General features: G+C 39.7%; 1 protein-coding gene across 1 annotated transcript; it reads right to left on the bottom strand.

The window, feature by feature from the left end:
• Positions 1-7,096: 7,096 nt before the first annotated feature.
• On the bottom strand, positions 7,097-13,737 carry ttc22 (tetratricopeptide repeat domain 22; the record flags this gene model as incomplete). Its single annotated transcript, XM_083887763.1, has 8 exons — positions 7,097-7,630; positions 7,711-7,863; positions 8,562-8,723; positions 9,510-9,628; positions 11,530-11,645; positions 11,731-11,786; positions 11,895-12,195; positions 13,475-13,737. 8 exons carry the CDS (start codon positions 13,735-13,737, stop codon positions 7,097-7,099), a joined length of 1,704 nt encoding a protein of 567 aa, XP_083743889.1.
• Between the last annotated feature and the right edge of the window lie 4,893 nt (positions 13,738-18,630).

The raw sequence follows: 18,630 nt of genomic DNA, 5'->3' as shown, positions 1-18,630 counted from the left end.
TTCTTACATGATTGTGAGTCCTCACAACAGGCAAAGAGACCAGTGCTCCACTTTGGCAAGGGCTGTGCCATTGGCTATTGAACTGAATGCAACCTATTAACACAATTAAATGACATTTAAAATGAATAATGACAATTTTTTTCACTGTGCAATTTGAATTCTATGTAAGGTCACAAATTCTTTATTTCATGCATCAAATCCAGTCACAAATGTGCAAAGACAAATGATGTAAAATACAAATGTGAATCTGACGACTGTCTTTCTCTCTGCAACACTGACTTTATTATTAGAGTTCATTCAGGAGCAGCAGATTCTTTAAGATTCTATAAACCAATCATCTTATCGTACTACTCCTTTATATTTCCCTATAACTTTTTGTATGGGAGTACAAATGTAGAAATACTTCCAAATAAAAAAAAATAAGAATGAAAAAGAATGATACAAAATAACAATAACGGCTGTCCCCCTCAAATTTAAAGATATTGTTGACCTCAAAACTGCACAAATTATGTTCAAATAATCAACGATGAACAAAAAAAAACATCTACATCATTAAATAAGTTCTTACAGCTGTTCAAAAATAACAAACAGGGTGTGTAGATGACCTTACTGGAAACTTCTCTTTTTACTACCTGTTTCCTGGTTTGCGTTTATATATTTTATATATATATAAGCTTTAAATAAAAGCTTTAAAGTGTTTGTTTAACATGTATATTTGTAAAGAAATGGTTGAAATGGTAGAGGGTAAAAGGTATCAGGTATCAGGTAAAGGGTATCATGCTTTATATATCTAAGTTATCATCGTTGCCTTTTCCATTTACTTTTTCCAATGCTTTTCTTTTAAAATCTCGGAATAAATCAATAAATCAATGACTTCAATGTAATTGGTGTCAAATGAAAAAGTTGCTTTCTGTTCTAACACTGATGACTTCATTATAGGATTATATGGCTCAGAGGACCTCGAGATTAGCAGCATTCAGGGTTTCAAGGGTCAAGTGTCATCCGTGTGCTACGTTCTACCTTTTACTATAACAGGTAAAAGTTTTTTAAAATTGAAAGTGAGAGAGCTCTTACCTGATGGAAGCTGTGCCGTCACCAAGAAAGTCTGCGAAAGACTATGCTTCAAGTGAGGAGCAGAATCTAATTCATGCAGGACAATAAAAATAATGCCGCCCAACCAGGATATGCATCAATCACTCAAAAGCAATTCAATGTGTGCCAGAGATGACTGACAGAAATGTGGGATAGTAAAGTAACCTAAAAATGATGTTTAAATCAACATGAGGCTAAGGATTTATGGATACATTTATGAAAAATGCATGTGGCACCTTTTTAATGAGCCAAGATAGAGCGATAAAGATGAAATCCATGTTTTATATTGTATCATTGTGTCTATATATAGATACAATGACCAGAGTGACGTCACAGCTGCGTACGAGCACAGCGAAGCGTGGTCATGTGGCGTCTTAGTAGCGGCGCTACTGTCATGGAGTCGTACGACATTGGCAGAAATAATGTTCACATATTGTGCTTCAATTTGATTGACGTTTATAGCTGCAGCTGCATTATTCCAAAGAGACTCATCCTGAAATGGCTTTTCTTTTTCAAGTCAACCTGAACTATTTTCAATTTTTTGTGTGCCATCTTCATTTACCCTTCACCAGTAACACATGTACTGATATTTACACATCTTAGCAAATCCCACGAGTGTTCCATTGACTATGACACCTTTACTATGAGTATTCAAATAGACCTTGTGGTTGCAGAGCTATACTATATTCATTATGAGAGTGCAATTTTCAAGCAGAGATCTACAAAATAGGCTTAGGGCTTAAAGCAGGTGTGTCAAACTCAGAGCCACATCAGCATAATGGTTGCCCTCAAAGGGCCAGATGTAACTGTAAGACAGAATAAATGTAACTAAATGTAAACACACCCTCAGAAAAAGACTTTGAAGCACGGATGATTTCTTCAGCCACAATAAAGCTATAGCTTTCACTGCCACATCATTTTTGGTTGTGACTTTTGTGAACACATTCTGCTGCGATCGCAGTTCTCTAACAGTGGCAATGCAACCACGGCCCGCGACCATGTTATTTTACATCACTTTTTGAAACACTACGAAAATGAAACAAAAACTATTATACAGCGACTAGACAATGCAGGAGCACATAATATGTATAAAAAAGTGGATTTTGGGTTATATAAACCCATAAATACTACACAGTGTCCCTTTAAGAAAGGTGACAATACGATTTGTTCAGTATCTTCTCCTTATTTTCAAAACTTATTACCAGACACCACAATGATGTATTTTTTCGTATTTTTTCGAGAAATAGAATTGTTTAAATAACAGATAATATCAAATTGTACCACGGCGTATAAGGGCCAAACTGAAGACGGAAAATATAATCTTTCGAAAATAAAGTCATACTTTTACAAGAATAAAGTCAAACTATTAAAAAAGTCATAATATTACGAGATAAAAGTCTTATTCTCAAAAGATTACAACTTTATTTTCCTAATATTACGACTTTACATATATATAATATATATCTATGTGAATATATAAATATCTCAGAATGAAGCAAGTATGACCCCCGATGAGGCTAAATGGCCATCAGGAGGTGGCTCTGCAAGAGCGTCTTTCATTGGAGCAGGCTGCATGTTGACCACAGCAGTGTTGTTTTCCACACGGTGTTTTAACTCACGGTGCATCTGACACCAGGAGCACCACACACAGAAATAGGCAGCTGTGATGTCCTTACAGACAGAACCCTGCAAAGGCCAGAATAAAGAAAAGTCAGCATCGTCTGTCTTGTACTGAACTTGGAATTCTTGTTAGGGGCGACATCCACCAAACCTTGATGTTGTATCTGTTCCGAATGGCAGCTCGGAGACCGATGGTGACAGGAGGAGCAAACAGAGGAATCCCACAGGCTGTGAATATAGCAGGGCTGCATATGTCGCACAGTGGGAGGCAAAAGTTTTCTCCAGATGTTCTTGAAACGGCGCAGGCGAGGCAAGGGCAGCACCAGAATCCATAGCAACCTAAAAGAGACAAACATTTGCATATGGTGATGATCTAAGTTACTTGGACTTACTGTTGAGTATTAGGGCCACATGTAAAAAAATGAAAGAAGGAACAATAAATAAAACAGAAAGAATTCTGAGAAAAAAAAGTCAGACTTTACTCTCAGAATTTTTACTTTTTCTTTTTTTCTCAGAATTATGACATTAATCTCAGAACTCTGACTTTTTCTTCCCCTCAGATTTCTGACTTTAATCTCATATTTTTTACTTTTTCATTTTCTCACAATTCTGACTTTAATCTGAATTTTGATTTATTATTTCCTCTCAGAATTATGAGATTAAACTCAGAATTCTGAATTATTATTATTTTTCACGTGGCCATAATACTAACCCCCTAAAAACGTAATTGCTATGACGTTCTTAAGTTCAGTCTTACCAGAACTAACATCCTCACAACAATCAAAGAGACCAGTGCTCCACTCAGTCCAGGGACTTGCCACAGCCATCCTGTGTGTGTGATTCATAAATCATCAGTCTTCCTCATCCCAGCCCTGCCCCCATTAATACAAGTGTGCCCCAAGGCTCTGTCCTGGGGCACATTCTTTTCATATATTCCATAAATGCAATGTTCACGTCCACTGTTACGCAAATGACATCCATACCAGCTTACCTTTTCCAGTAAACCCAACTCCACCCTCCCCCCTTATTCCCCCTTATTGTCACTACATCAAAACTGACAGTTTTTCAATTTCCAATTCATGACTTATATCATTTGTGCTTATATATAAATATACAAACATTCTTATTCATGTTTATTCCATTTCTGCCAATAAACTCTCCTAAATGTTACACACCTTTAATGTAGGACATCAAGATTAGTGACATTCATAAGTTAAGTCAATATTAAAATGACATCTTTTGTTGGGTTTTTATCTTGCACCTGCGGCAAATACTCCATATGACAAAAAAAAACAAACACAAAAAGTGAGTCAACCCACTCTTAAAACTGATTAAAACTAACTAATTTTAAAAACAAACACTAAAAGTGAGCAAACCCACTTTTAAAACTGATTAAAACTAACTTATTTTAAAGACAAACAGTCAAAAATAAATAAAAGCTAATGAGTAATCCAAAACTATTATAACCTTGCACATGCACAGCAAAGCAGCACAATATCTGAACAACGCTATACCAAACAACACAGGCAGAGTCTTGTGGAGCCGATAAGCTCGTTGTGCAAACTATTTTAAATATAATAGACATTTCCTTGTATTTAAAAGTTACACACCTATCTTTGAACTCGTCACATTTAAGATTGCTAAATATTTGTTTGTTGGTTTAATCAAAAGCTCCGATGGCTTACCTGATCAGGCTGGAATGTGTGCAGTCAATAAGGGAAGCTACAGGAAGGCTAAGGCTTTTTTTTAAAGGGAAGGCATGATCTCATACATCAGAAGCTCTGCAATGCTGCAGAACCTGACTTATGGGTACAAAGTGTGAAAACAAAAAAAGGCTTTGGGGGGAGCACAGCACTTAAACTTAAACTTAAAGATGAATGTCTATAACAGGGGTGTCAAACTCAAATACAGAGTGGGCCAAAATTTAAAACTGAACAAAGCCGCGGGCCAAGGTTGAACAAATTAACCTTTTAATAGGGACCCAAACAAGTTTTGCATTGAATATTGAACAAGCAAGGCTTATATAACTTTATAGTGACATGCAAAATCGAGTTTCAAATAATAATAATAATAATTAAAAAATATCAATGGCATATCAAATAAAATTTAAATAAAAATTGAATGCACCTTAAATTCAGGATAAGCGGTAGATAATGGATGGATAAAAATGTAATGCCTCTTTTCTATTTGCAAATAAATATCAACATTAACTTTTTCCACAAGCTAATAAATTTGAAAATAAAATAACAATGAATAAATCAACCATTCAGGCCTTTTTACTGCTCAGTTTGCGACACACTGATCTAATCTGATGTGCCCAAGACAGATACCTGGCATCTTTTCTTGGATGCTAGTTCATAAATGTCGGGGTTCAGGCTTTGAGCTGAGGCAACCTTCATTATCGAACAAAGGTGTTCATCAGTCAGACGTATCCTGTGAGACGTTTTCGTCATCTTCATTGAGGAGAAAAGTTGCTCACATAGATAAGTGTATAATAATACCGGCGGGCCAGCTCTAATGTTAATTTGATATTGCCTCAAGGGCCAAATGAAATTACACGGCGGGCCAAATTTGGCCCGCGGGCCAAATTTGGCCCGCGGGCCAGAGTTTGACACCCATGGTCTATAACATCTGGGTCATCTATGTAGTACGGCGCATTAGATAATTGGTTCTCAAAGTGCGGCCCGCAAGCCAATGGCGGCCCACAGAAACATTTCTGTGGGCCGCAATGAATAACAGTTGATAGTTTTAATCCAGGAGCTACTTAGCTTGTTAAATGTTTATTGGACATTAGTGGATACAGACCACTAAGTGTAAACTGTAGAACTGCAATCTGGTCATTAAAATTATTACAAATGGGATTTCTTTCTGGTTTTTTTTCTTTGGCAGCCCTCAGTCCAACGTTGGGTTCCTAAATTGGCCCTCAGGTATCAAAACTTTGCGAACCCCTGATGTAGTAAAAATATGTAGTAATATTTGGAGCAAGTGCCTTCTTTGCCGAGGAAGGCAGAAAATATTTTTGGCTCATGATGAACGACAACAACTCCCACAATGCACTGCGTTCGCTGTCCTGCGAGAGTCTCGTGGACCAAACATCGCACACAAATCCCCCGTGACGAAGAATTAGTTGGAGACTACATTACGGACCTGTAAGTTACTCAGGTTTATTTTTTTCTATAGGGCTATTTAAAGGCAGGTCTTTTCCCTCACAGCCTATCAGTTTGAAAACTACTTTCTGTCATTGTCTTCTCAAATTAAAAGAGCCCAAGAGCTGGTAAGCGTAACTGTTAGCAAAGATGGCGGACAGCGTGTTTACATTCTGGAAAATGAGATCTCATCCCCCTATGGGTGAGTCTAAAAAGTGCAGAACTAGTGTTGTAGTTTCAAACCGTGAACGACATTTGCCCTCCAGTGATGTCAAATGACAAATCGCATCACTGGTGGACAAGAAAAATATTTTTTACAACTCAGAGGAGCACAATTTAAAAACATATACTACTGCTATTCTGGCAATATGAAGCTACATGCAATTCAGTGAAGTATTCTTTTAAGCTTAACTTTAAACTTAAAAACATATAGGAAAGGGTGGTGAAAATCCCTTGAAGGCACTCCAGACTAGATTTGGGAGAAGTTACCTACCAACATCCCTAGGTGTGTACCTTAAGATCATGAGGAGGCCGGACCATCATCCATTCACTGAAACCTGACAGTGAGTGCCCCGATACATCTTGGGTCTCTATTATCTCACAGACTCACAGGCTCTCATCTTACAGAATAATAAATGTTATAATAAACCATTTTAAAATGTGTTTCTGCCTGGTCAGGATGAAGTGTTCCAGGGATGTTTATGGTGTTGTTGGTCCTTTTGTTTTTTTATTCCTACCTCTTAATTGGTGTAGCAAAACAAGACGGATAATCTTGATTCTTTATCACAAGAAGACACCGTTCTGATGGAATCAGTCACAAGACGGTTTTTAGACAACAGGAAAGAAACAGATAAAGAAGTGATTTTATGATATTTCTCATATTGCACCCCCAGTTAAGAACTTAAGTGGGACTGCTTTACAAAATAACAATAATATCTGTGTGTTTAATGTAAGTGGTATTTTATTGTTCTGCTGGTGGCAGGTCACAGAAATGACATTAGCAGTGGTTTCATTGTTTGCATCAAAGTTACTACTGTAGTATCACGCAAAAGAAAAGAAATGTGTTTGAGAACTGGGCGAAAACATTCAGTGTAAACGATTTATTACTTGCTGTACATGTTGAAGCTACAGCAAAGAAAGCACAGTAACATTCATATGAGATGTATGAACAGATTTGACCAAGCCACATTCTTTAACCCATCAGAGGCCCAGAGTGTATCTAACGTCACATATGTGGCTCATGTGAAGGAGAATGACTTGGTAACTTTCCTCTTGGACACTTGTTTGGGCACCACAGTCTCCAGTAGCCTCCTCACTAGATGCATTCGTCCTGTGCTGATCAGGGCCCGGGATAACTCTGTGACCTCTGCTGTCTGAGTCCTGTAAAGGTGCCTGAGCTCAGCCTTCACAATGTCCTGAGGGTACCGCTCCTCTGCCTTTCGCACCCACATCTCCAGCTGGGTGACGGCAGGACCGGGATCAGTGCCTCCCTGCATGAACAGACTCAGCAGGGCCTGTAGGAGGCAGCGCAGCGCTGTGGTGTCTCTGCTTCCTGGCCTTTCTAACTCCATGGCCTGTTTAAAGCAGTCTGCGGCGTTCTGATCCTCGCCCTTCAGCAGGAGGCAGCGTCCTCTGAGCACATGGAGGTCTGGTAAGCTGTCGCCCAGCTTGAAATGTAGAGCATGGGACAAACTCACCAATGCATTATTCACAGCTCCTTCGTCCACCAAGAGGCTCTCCTGGAGTGCATCGACACCCATGTAGTAGTACAGCTGGAGAGGAAGACACGGATCTTAAAACTGTAGTCATAAATAATAACAGTCTTTGTTTCTCTAATATTTAATGTCTTTACCTGAGCCATCTCAAGGTGAGTTCGCAGACATGGACGTACAGTGAGGACCTTGTCCAAGTCTTTTCTGGCCTCAGTTAGCCTCTGTCGGTCTGGGAGTCCACCTTGACCATGTTTTGCCTTTTCTAGGTCTCTGATGTAAAGCATCATATTTATCTAAAAGAAACACATTCATAAATACTTGTCTCGCCAAATGTAAACATGTAACCCTTTATGCTTATTTTAACCATGAATGTCCTGTAACTAAGTGCTTTTGCCCATTTTTCCAGAATAATTTCCAATATCTGGCAGTTGTTTACAATTGAATGCATGTTAAAATACTGTTTTAACAATTTAAAATGAAGAAAAAATTAAAAGGTTTATTAAGAAAAACACTGCAGTTGTACATGAAGAACAGATTTTGCGTGTTAAATTTGAAATATGAACAGCCTTTGTCTCTCATTGTGCAAAAACAGGCCAAAAAATGGAAACTATGTACAGGTGTTCTTCTCACTCTCTCCTCTCTTCTCACTCTTTGGCTTCCTGCAACAGTGTGAGTGAAATTACTGTAATAACCACATGTTGGCTTTGACGTGCAACTTCTCAGCTTTCAGAAACCGTTTGGATTTTTTTTCCAGATAGCACAAAACATTGCCTAACTACTGTAATGCAAAGTGCGCTTGTGCAAATGTGTCATCAGCGATACGCTCAGTTTTTCAGGGTTAAGCAATTTATACTACAGTTTTAAACGTAAAATTAGACTTTAGAAATGCACGTGTGCACCATTTCTCACACTGAAAGGACTTCACATGGCACATAAAACGACAGGTCACTCTGTGTTTTGGTGTTGACTTGTTGTAATTTGGCTGCAGTACCTTGGCGCGGGTGCAGTACGCCTGCCAGTTAAGCTCCGGATCTGGCAGCACGTTTAAGGCCATGTTGCTGATCCCGGTGGCCATCTCGTGTTTGCCCAACAGGAAGAAGACCTTGGCCAGAAGATTCAGGATGAATGCATCATCACTGGCCATATTTATGGCCTGAGGGCAGAGACAGTTGTATGTTACAGTAGAGAAGGGGCCTGATCTCACTGAGTGTCAGCAGAATGTAGAGACAAGGTACAAAGTCCCACGGCATAATTTTAGGTAGCATCGATAAAAAGGACATCTCAAACATATTATAGACATTCATCTATAACATTTAGGGAATTCTTTGCTAATTCCATTGGGATTTCAGTCTCGTACACTCACACTCACTCAGCAAAACAGCAACCAATGAGAATATGGTGTAAGTAAAAGAGATGGCCTTTGAAATGATGGCCATTAAATGTAAATTGTAGCTCCTGCAATATCACAAAATGAAAATTAACTGATGGTGGCGCAGCGACAAGACAGGATTCACAGTATACACTGTCAAATTCACCTGGTTACCGTGCATATCAAGTAAAAGTGATCACCAAAGAATACAAACAATGTTAAAAAACATTCAAAGAAGTACGTAAATATAAAACTAACAATGTAAGAGAAGTAGATATAGACATACATCTCAGACAGATAACAAATAATAGCCTATATCTTAATTGGACAGAGCTGAAAGGCAAAATATCTCATAATTTTGCTGCATCAGACCAAAGATGTCTGTCAGGAGTTGATCCTCTATAGAACTGACAGTTATTATCAAAACTTAAAGATGTCAGCAACTTAAACTACTAAAGAGTAGTAATTTTTGGTTTTGACAGGAGTTTTCTCAAGCAAGTACAAAATAGTTTCCAGTTTGTGTTTTGTATGTTATTATCATGAGATATTTGCATACACAGATGGACTTACAGTTCCGTAGAAGGACAGTGGATCAGAGGCAGAGTAGCCACAGTCGTGTATGGACATCGGCACAGTGGTGAACTCGTCTTTCCTCTCCAACAATATGCCAATGTAACACCAGGCTAAAGCTGGGGACAGAATTTTAGAATTCTTTTAAATACTCTACCGTAACACTGCCAAACAGATTACTAGTTTCAGTACAAGAACATTTTTGACAATAGTTAACACTGGCACTTGGGTGATAGTTCATAGGCCTGGACTTTATTTCCTTTTTATGCACCTAAAGGTGCAATATGTAAGAGATGTTTTATATTAAAGGGGACATTATAACCTATTTCTCCAAGATAACCTAGTTCCCTGGTGTCCTAATGCACATGTCTGTGACATGCTTTGGTCAAAATACCATAAGGATGAAGCACCACAGCAGTTCAACCACCCTGCCCTGAACAGCCCTGTTCAGAACGCTCTGTTTAGTAATATCTCTTTAGGTCCACCTTAAAAAAAGTAAAACGAAACTTAAGGGACAGGAAATGACATCAGACACAGAGGCTACTGGGACCTAACAGCAGTTAGCATTTGGAAAAGTGATCATTTACAGGCTCTAGCAGGCACATTGCCGTCATATATAACATGTATCCACTGGACAGATAAATCCTCTGAGGCTGGAAGTTTGTGTAGAACTCTGTGCTGCACTGTGGAGCCAAGAATAGAATTTTTCGTGGACTTCCGGTTTTCGGATGCCGTTGCCCTCGCCAGCACTCTCCGTGAGACAACAATTCCAGGAATTGAGCGTCTTTTGACGTCCCAGTGAGTGCGAAAGTCAACATTGTGTGTTTTATCTCCTGTACTTAGACTGAGGAGGACCACAAAAACATGACTGAGTCATCCTTTTTCACACTTTGCCGACTGATAGGGCCTCCAGAGTCCCAAATATAAGGATTTAAATGATTAAAAAGTTGTTTTTCCATAATGAGTCCCCCTTAAGACAAGGGGGTAGGTTTGTGTATGGACAGTGGGGACCAATATTTGGAGAAAGTCCGCACCAGTCTTGTTACCAAACATACGCCCTTGTATTAAAGGTACAATATGTAGTATTTATGGGTTTATATGACCCAAAATCCACTTTTGTATACATATTATGTGCTCCTGCATTGTCTAGTCGCTGTATAATAGTTTTTGTTTCATTTTCGTAGTGTTTCAAAAGGTCATGTTAAATAACATGACCGCGGACCGCGGTTGCATAGCCACTGTTAGCAGCGAGACGCCATGTTTCTACCGGAGCCTGTAAGGACAAACGCGAGAGAACAAATCAAGCGTCTCTTTACTTGTAGCGGAAGTCCCGCCTCCTCTCTCTCCGCTTCGTCTGCTACGGCCGCGGTAGCTCGCCCTCTCCCTCACCTCACGAACCTCATCTGCTGACACGGAGAAAGACGACGAGGACGACATTTGACCAGCTGCGGATACCGTAGCGCTCAGGGAAGGGAGGGGGTGAGCAGAGCAGCAGGTCTTTGTTGTAAAATTCATCCTCTCCTCTAGATGGCACTACAAACTACTTATTTCCCCTTTAAGGCACACACACACACACGTGCTGATAACACTAAGTGCCTAAAGGTCCTGTATACTGGTAGGAATGCGTCCTATTGCCTGCATTCAGACTTGTATCGCCACCTGATGGTGAAGTCAGATAATATAGGACCCTGACGCGTGAGTATACCTTAACCCTAATCCTAACCCGAGTATACCAGGGCCTTAACCCTTACCCTATCCTGAACCCAATTCTAACCCTTAACCTAAATGTTTGGTCCTCACAAAGATACCCATACAAGAACTCACACACTCTCTCACACACACACACACACACACACACACACACACACACACACACACACACACACACACACACACACACACACACACACACACACACACACACACACACGTTCTGCTTGTTCCCGACGTGAAAATGAATCAACGCTCAATTCCCTCTCTGTCCATATTACATGACCAGAAGAGAAACAGAAACATTTACCTTTATGTTGTGTTCTCTCAGATTCTAGTGTTTTTTTGAGAAGCCTCAGCCCCTTATTGTAGTGGGAAAGTCTGGAGTATTCAGAGTCATCTTTTGTCTTCACTATATCGTCTAGTCTGCAGGGAGAGAAAAACTTTGTCAACATAAAAACAGTGCAGAGGTTATTTTCTGAACACTAACACTGTTATGGCAGTTGTGTACCTTATGTAGATGGTCGCCATCTTAAAATACCAGCTCCGTTTTTCCTCAGTTGGTATCTGAAAAAAAAATACATTCGTATTTTGAGACGACATACAGTGCATGTTGATCAGCTCCGCTGTTAAACAGGCTTTTACATGTATAGTCTGTGACTTTTTCCGTCTCACCAGTTGTCCCCCATAGTCCAGGGCTTTGTTGTAAAACGTCAGTGCGGCAGTCAGTCTCTCTCTCAGGTCGTCCTCGCTGTCCAGCTCCACATCGTGAGGATAAACGTAGGCCTGTTCGGCCAGACAGCGAGCGGCCAGGAGTCTGGTCTCTTCCTGAGTGGCCTCTCCACCATCTAAACCCATGAGCTGGGACACTTTCTCCACACACTCCCCTGCATCCAGCTCTCTCCCCAGTTTGTCGTACACATAGCCTAGGTTGGCCCAGGCATTGAGGTTTCCAGGATCTTCTTTACAAATATTTCTAAAAATAGAAACATATACAGACTTTTCATCCATTTTTTCTACCGCTTTATCCTCCACATGAGGGTCACTGTGCAGCTGACATAGGACGATAAGTGGGGGGGGGTACCCTGGACAGATCGCCAGTCAAAGCCACATAGAGAGAAATATCCATCCACTTACACACCTGCGGTCAATTTAGAGTGTCCAATTTACCTATAATCCCCAAACTTGCATGTTTTTGGAATGTGGGAGGAAATGGGAGATCCTGGAGAAAACCCATGCACACACAGGGAGGACATGCAAACATTATTCAGAAAAGCCCTTGTTCAAACCCGGGTCCTTCTTTCTGCAAAGAACCACTTGACCCACAGACTTTTTTAGGTCCCCTAAAATAATTCTAACCTCCTTGACTCTGTGGATGGCCATTGTTACCCTACTGCCTTTGGTGATTCCTCAATTTTTCTCTTACCCACCACTATTTGGTTTAAATTGAAGCGTTCAATTATAATGACAACAAGATGTATTACCATGGCATTTTAAGTGCATGTATCTCTTTGTAAAGTGTAATTAGGATCAGTGTGTCAGTGTGTTAAAAAACTAATGGTGCTCCAGTCAGACTTGGCCTTGCCTTGTGCTTAGTACTAATTGGCAAATGTTTGTAATGCCAGTCAGCATAGTCTGCCCGTGTTCACACGATGTTCATAGCCAACAATGGAAAACTGTCATGTTAACTGTTTTAATGCAGCATTTCCACCGATCTTAGTGGTGGTGTTTAGATGCTGCAGGCTCACTATGAAGCACAGAAACAGCTGCTTAGTGGAAAAGAATCTAACAAATGAATCATTTGTTGTTCATGAACATTACTGTTCTTTATACATGAGTGAAGTTAAGGAAACATATGACAAAATCACTGTAAGTATACAGTATGTGTACACAAACAGCCAGTGTGTTAATCGTTACATTCAAATAAGACATTTCTATGTTGTCACTTTGCAAACATGATTCACTACAGCATACTTCACATGTGCCACAGACTTATTTACCATCTGGAAAAGATTCTAGGTTTGTCTTTTATTGTCAGTAAATGATTTACTGTACTGGGTGAAAGGGTTATTTTCCTTTTCCTGCCAATTTAGTGGTGTAGTCAGAAGGTGGAGGCTCTCACAGCTAAATGTAAAACATGCATTTTAATGGGTTTAAAGGTTTTTTTTTCCCCTAATCACCCATAGTTCTACAGAAACTACATGAAACATGTCTAAATAAGACAGGGACTGCATTGCCAGTGTCTCACTACTCACCTAAATGTTTCCTCAGCCGTGTCCAGCTGCTCCAGGTGGAAAGCCAGCAAACCCAGGAGATTTCGGACCGCGTACTGTAAATATCCGACTTCAGCCTCTAACTCTCCCCACAGGCTCTCTTGTTTCAGGTAAGTGTCTCTGTGCCGTAGGCTCGCAGGCCCATCGGGGTCACAGTTGAGGTTGAGCTCCAGGTGGAAGTGACCGGGGATATAGTCCATGTCCTCCATGAGAGACTCGATCTCGTCTGTGTTCTCCGCTTCCATGGCCTCCACCTGCTCCTCCTCCTCCTCCTCATCTACCTGTTTTTTAAAAAAAAAAATGTAAGTAAATGAGTGCATTAAAATTATATCTTTCAAAAGGCGATCGCAACACAAGAAAATACCTGTTCCTGTCTCTTCAGCCAACACTTCAGTCTACTGCGGCGTGATTCACCCACCCTCTCTCTCGTCATCCAGGTGCAGACAGGTTGAACAGGTTGGGCCTGGGAGTGACTGTGGAGTGGAAGAGGACAGTGTATGACTTAAGAGACATGGATGACTCTAGTTTTTGTACATTTTTGTCTATGAAATCTCTCATTTGACTCTTTTTAGATGATTTTAAATATGAACACATACATGTTAATGAAGGTTTATTAATTTCTTTTCTGTGCAGTAAAATGTAGACACTTCTTCATTGTCGCTCTTCGGCTCCTTCTCTCTCTTTGTGACTGATTTATAGTGTGACAGAAATACCAATGGACATTCCTTCACGTGTACCTTTTGTTTTGTTTTAAAAGTTGTGAATTCTTGTTTTGGAGGATGTTTCAGCTGCGTCTGCACCCTCTGTCCCTGTGTCGGCTGTAGCCAATCCTAAGAATCTGAACCATCAGGCTCAGTTTGATCACTGAGAGAAACTGAGGATGCTCGAAAATTCCTTCCAACATCAGTATCACATACTTACAGAAAAGCATGAAAAGGCAGTATGAATGAGTGAATATCTGCAGAGTTCATCACAGGCACACTCTTCCTTATCTTATACGTTACAATGCTGTCTTTGCACGTCTGATATACACATGAAAACTTTGGTTCTTTTGTCATGACAATATGTTCGAATATAGTGACAAATGTGGACAAAAGGAACAAAAGAAACAGAAGGAAGAAGTTTTGTAAACCCCAAATCACTTTCAGTGTCTCAGAGTGATTTGGGGTTTACAACAATTCTTCCTCAAAATTTGGTTGCTGTACTAATTATAATGGTCAGTGTAATGTAGTATTTACCAGAGAGACAAAGTATGTGCTTGGTGGAAGGTGGAGCGGATGATTATGTCGACTAAACACAGGACTTTCACCCGTCGTTTGCTTTCTGTGGTAAAGTGTTCATTTTCTTTTGTTTCGTCCAAGGGCCACACCAAGAAAATGCTGCTTATTTTAAACTAAACCACATTTCCTAAACGTGACCAAAACCATGAAACTTTCAATTATCTCAAACAATGGTCCTCAAACTGTGGTGCACGTACCACCAGTGGTATCCGAGCTTCCTCTGGTCGTACTTGGTGGGTAAATCAGAAACACTGTTCTAATGTATATACCAGGGTATGTATCGTAGAAAACTGTGCTGAAAATGATTCACATGATTTTGCTATAGTGTCTGAAGTATACATGAGGAAGAGGAGGATGATGTTACTAGGAATAAATCTTCCTCCTGCGAAAAAAGTCTGTGGCTGACTTTGCTGGGTCTATGTACACCACTGTATTTTAACTTGGTAATAATAATAATGGTGTTATTTTTAAGAGCGCAATATTTTCACAGGTGGTACTTGGTATAAAAAGTTTGAGAACCACTGATGTAAAATGTCATTGTTCACATTGCAACAAGAATTTAGAACGGCCACCATTATGCAGCGCTTTAAAAGGGTACCAATAAAGTGTGGACATTTAGGTTGTTAAGGGACTCATATTATACCCTATTTCTCCCTATAAGTTATACCCTATACGTTAACCTAGTTCCCTGGTGTCAAAATGAACATGTCTGTGACATGCTTTGGTCAAAGTACCATAAGGATGAAGCACCACAGCAGTTCAATCACCCTGCCAAAACAGCCCTGTTCAGAATGCTCTGTTTAGTAGTATCTCTTAAAAAAAAAGGTAAAACGACAGGAAATGACATCAACCACAGAGGCTACTGGGAGCTAACAGCAGTTATCATTTGTAAAAAGTGATCATTTGCAGGCTCTAGTGGGCACATTGCTGTTATATATAACATGTATCCACTGGACAGATAAATCCTCTGAGGCTGGAAGTTTGTGTAGAACTCTGTGCTGCACTGTGGAGACAACAGTAGAACTTTTTGCGGACTTCCAGTTTTCAGACGCCGTTGCCCTCGCCAGCACTCTCACGTGTTTTACGGACAAAGCGGAACGCCACGAGACAACAATTCCAGGAATTTAGCGCATTGTGACGTCCAAAGGAACGAGGGAGTCAATATCGCGTTTTATCTCCTGTACTTAGACTGAGAACGACCACAAAAACATGAGTGAGTCATTTTTTTTTCACACTTTGCCGACTGATAGGACCTCCAGAGACCCAAAGTTAAGGATTGATTAAGAAGTTGATTTGTCATAATAATATAATATGTGACCTTTAAGGCTTTGTTTCTCAGAATGAATTATTGTGTTTAATAGAAAATATTTCCAAATCCCATTTATCTGGGTTGTGGGATGCATGGCAGGACAATGGCTATTAGCTTTATAAAAAGATGGAGTAGGCCCATGTTTTCTCTTTTTGCTGTATTTTTTTATTTACTTGCACCAGTGACCAGAAAAAAAAAAGATTAATTTTGTGTACGTGGCTATAAACCCGATCGATTCGGACTCCGATTCAAATGCCTCAGTCAGATATGAGCCAGTGCTGAACCACCTCTGCCCCTGAAGTGCACACTTCCATCAGTGCGCTGGATAAAGTGTACTCTGCCTCTGAGTGGGCTGTTTTTCTTCAATTTGTACCACGAGGCGTGGGTGTGCAGGGATCTGAAAATGTTCTGTGCACAGTTGTTGCCATGCTGGTCTTCATGGATACACACTGATTACATGCTTGCTGACATTATTATTATTATTATTACAGATGCTTGATTATGTAGTAGTGTTTCCTCTAAGACAAAAATAGAATTTGATTAAGATTTTGTTCATAGAAGCTCCAATTTTAATGACAGAGAGAGAAAAAACATAGCTATTATGGAGATGATAACTCCTAATAATCCCTCTAGCATTCTATGAGTGCTCCCTAACTGTATAGTAGGATTAGTATAACCCACATATTGTTGTTTTGCTTTCACACTAACCTGTTGTTAACCTATTTCATTGTGTTGCTTTCAGATGACAAATAATAAAGATTTAATACATGGACAGAAAATATCACCATAAACTACATCCTATACTATAATTGACATTGATGCCAATACAGGTCGACTCAACCTTAGGAGCTTTCTTTCTTTGAAAGAAAATGCACACAAAAGGAAAAAGAGAATAAGAGCATTTCAGATATTACGTTTTGATTTGGGCTTATTGCTGACAGGAAAGTTGCTGATTTTGGGACTGAGCAGTTTCTGGACTTAACCTGAATGCAGGTTGATAAGGTGAGCAGAGACTCGGCATCAAAGTTCTCTAAATTCCATGTCTGCAGAGAAAGTTCAGGGCCACAGACCGGAACATCCATGACATTTGGGGCCCCTTATGAGAAGTGACACAGAATACAAAGGATCATAAGGTCACAGCAAAGCTCATTATTAACACACCTGTCATCTCCTCATCAGTGTTGTACCTGTACTCTCAGTGGCTACTGCCTGGTTGGAAACTGTTGTTTGGTGGGTCAGTATGAGTTCTTTATCACTGAACAGAAGACATAGACTTAATTTGGTATCCGGGCCAATCCACTTCAGATTCTAATCTGTTGTGTAATTTATTGCAGATGTTCATCTTCTTTTGTACCGCAGACGCATCCCTCTTGTTCCCGTGGGACGCACTCGTTCATTCAATTAGTGCTCGTAACTGAAAACCCCTCTATCGCAGCTGACTGGATTTAGCCAGTTTCTCTTTGGCACTCTGAGTGAGTGAAAAGCATCTCTTCATCTCTCTGGAAACATCTTCTGACTGCAAATCACACCACTGAATGTCTCACTGTTGTGTCTCTGTGTGGGATGGACGTTCAAAATACATTTTCAGGAGATTGTCATGCAGCACGATTAATGAAAATAGTGGCTTCTGTCATTATAAATGAGAATGAACAAAAGCCTGTGGAGAAAGAAGGACGGGGGATAATATGACACAGACAACCGTCTTACTTCAGTAAATACATCACTTGTTAAATTTAATTTCAGCTGCAGCAGAAATCTTGGAAATTGGAAACAGCTTAAAGTGAGAGCTGGTAAAAGATTTACTGTTGCCTCAGTGTGTCTGCTTGGCTTTTGATTGTAATTGTGCATTTATAGCTGCAGGATTACACGACAAGGTGTAATTCATTAACACATAAACAGCCAGGGTTTGTTTGTTTCGATATGAAACACAGTGTGTTCTGATGTGCACTATAACACTGACATATATGAAGGGAGAGTGCAAAGGGAAAGGCATGGGAGTCATTACATGTGTAGCATTTATTTTACATCAGCTATAGAACAAATGCTAAAAAAAAAAAAAAAAAAAAGATTTAATGTCCTCGTTGGTTCATAGGAGATAATGTCTTTACATGTGCATATCTGTTTGATTGTTACTGTTGAACATGAAGTTGTTAAACTTGGTTCAATAAGGTTCTGTTTTCTGTCTGTCTGTGAGCAGCATAGGTCCAAAGGTTAAGTACAGATTGTGATGAGGTTATGGTCCAAGGAGGAATTATGAGATTTCTGAAAGTGGTGCAGATGTGAGAAACACAGAGTTGTGTGAAGCTAATTTGACAACGGTTTGAACATAACAAATATTTAACGCTATGTAAAAGTGATTATAGACTGACATTAGTTGTGTATCAAGTTATGCCAATTATTTATTTACCTTTATTTAACCAGTTAAATCCAATTGAGATGAATAAAATAAATAAATAGTAAGAAATATATATATTTTCCAAAGGATGCCTGTATGCAGCATCACATAAAAATACAAAATCAGTTACACAATTAAAACATAATAATATATA

Source organism: Microchirus variegatus (assembly GCF_963457635.1).
Source record: "Microchirus variegatus genome assembly, chromosome: 4".
Lineage (NCBI taxonomy): Eukaryota > Metazoa > Chordata > Actinopteri > Pleuronectiformes > Soleidae > Microchirus > Microchirus variegatus.
This window is presented reverse-complemented; position numbering and strand designations above follow the sequence as displayed.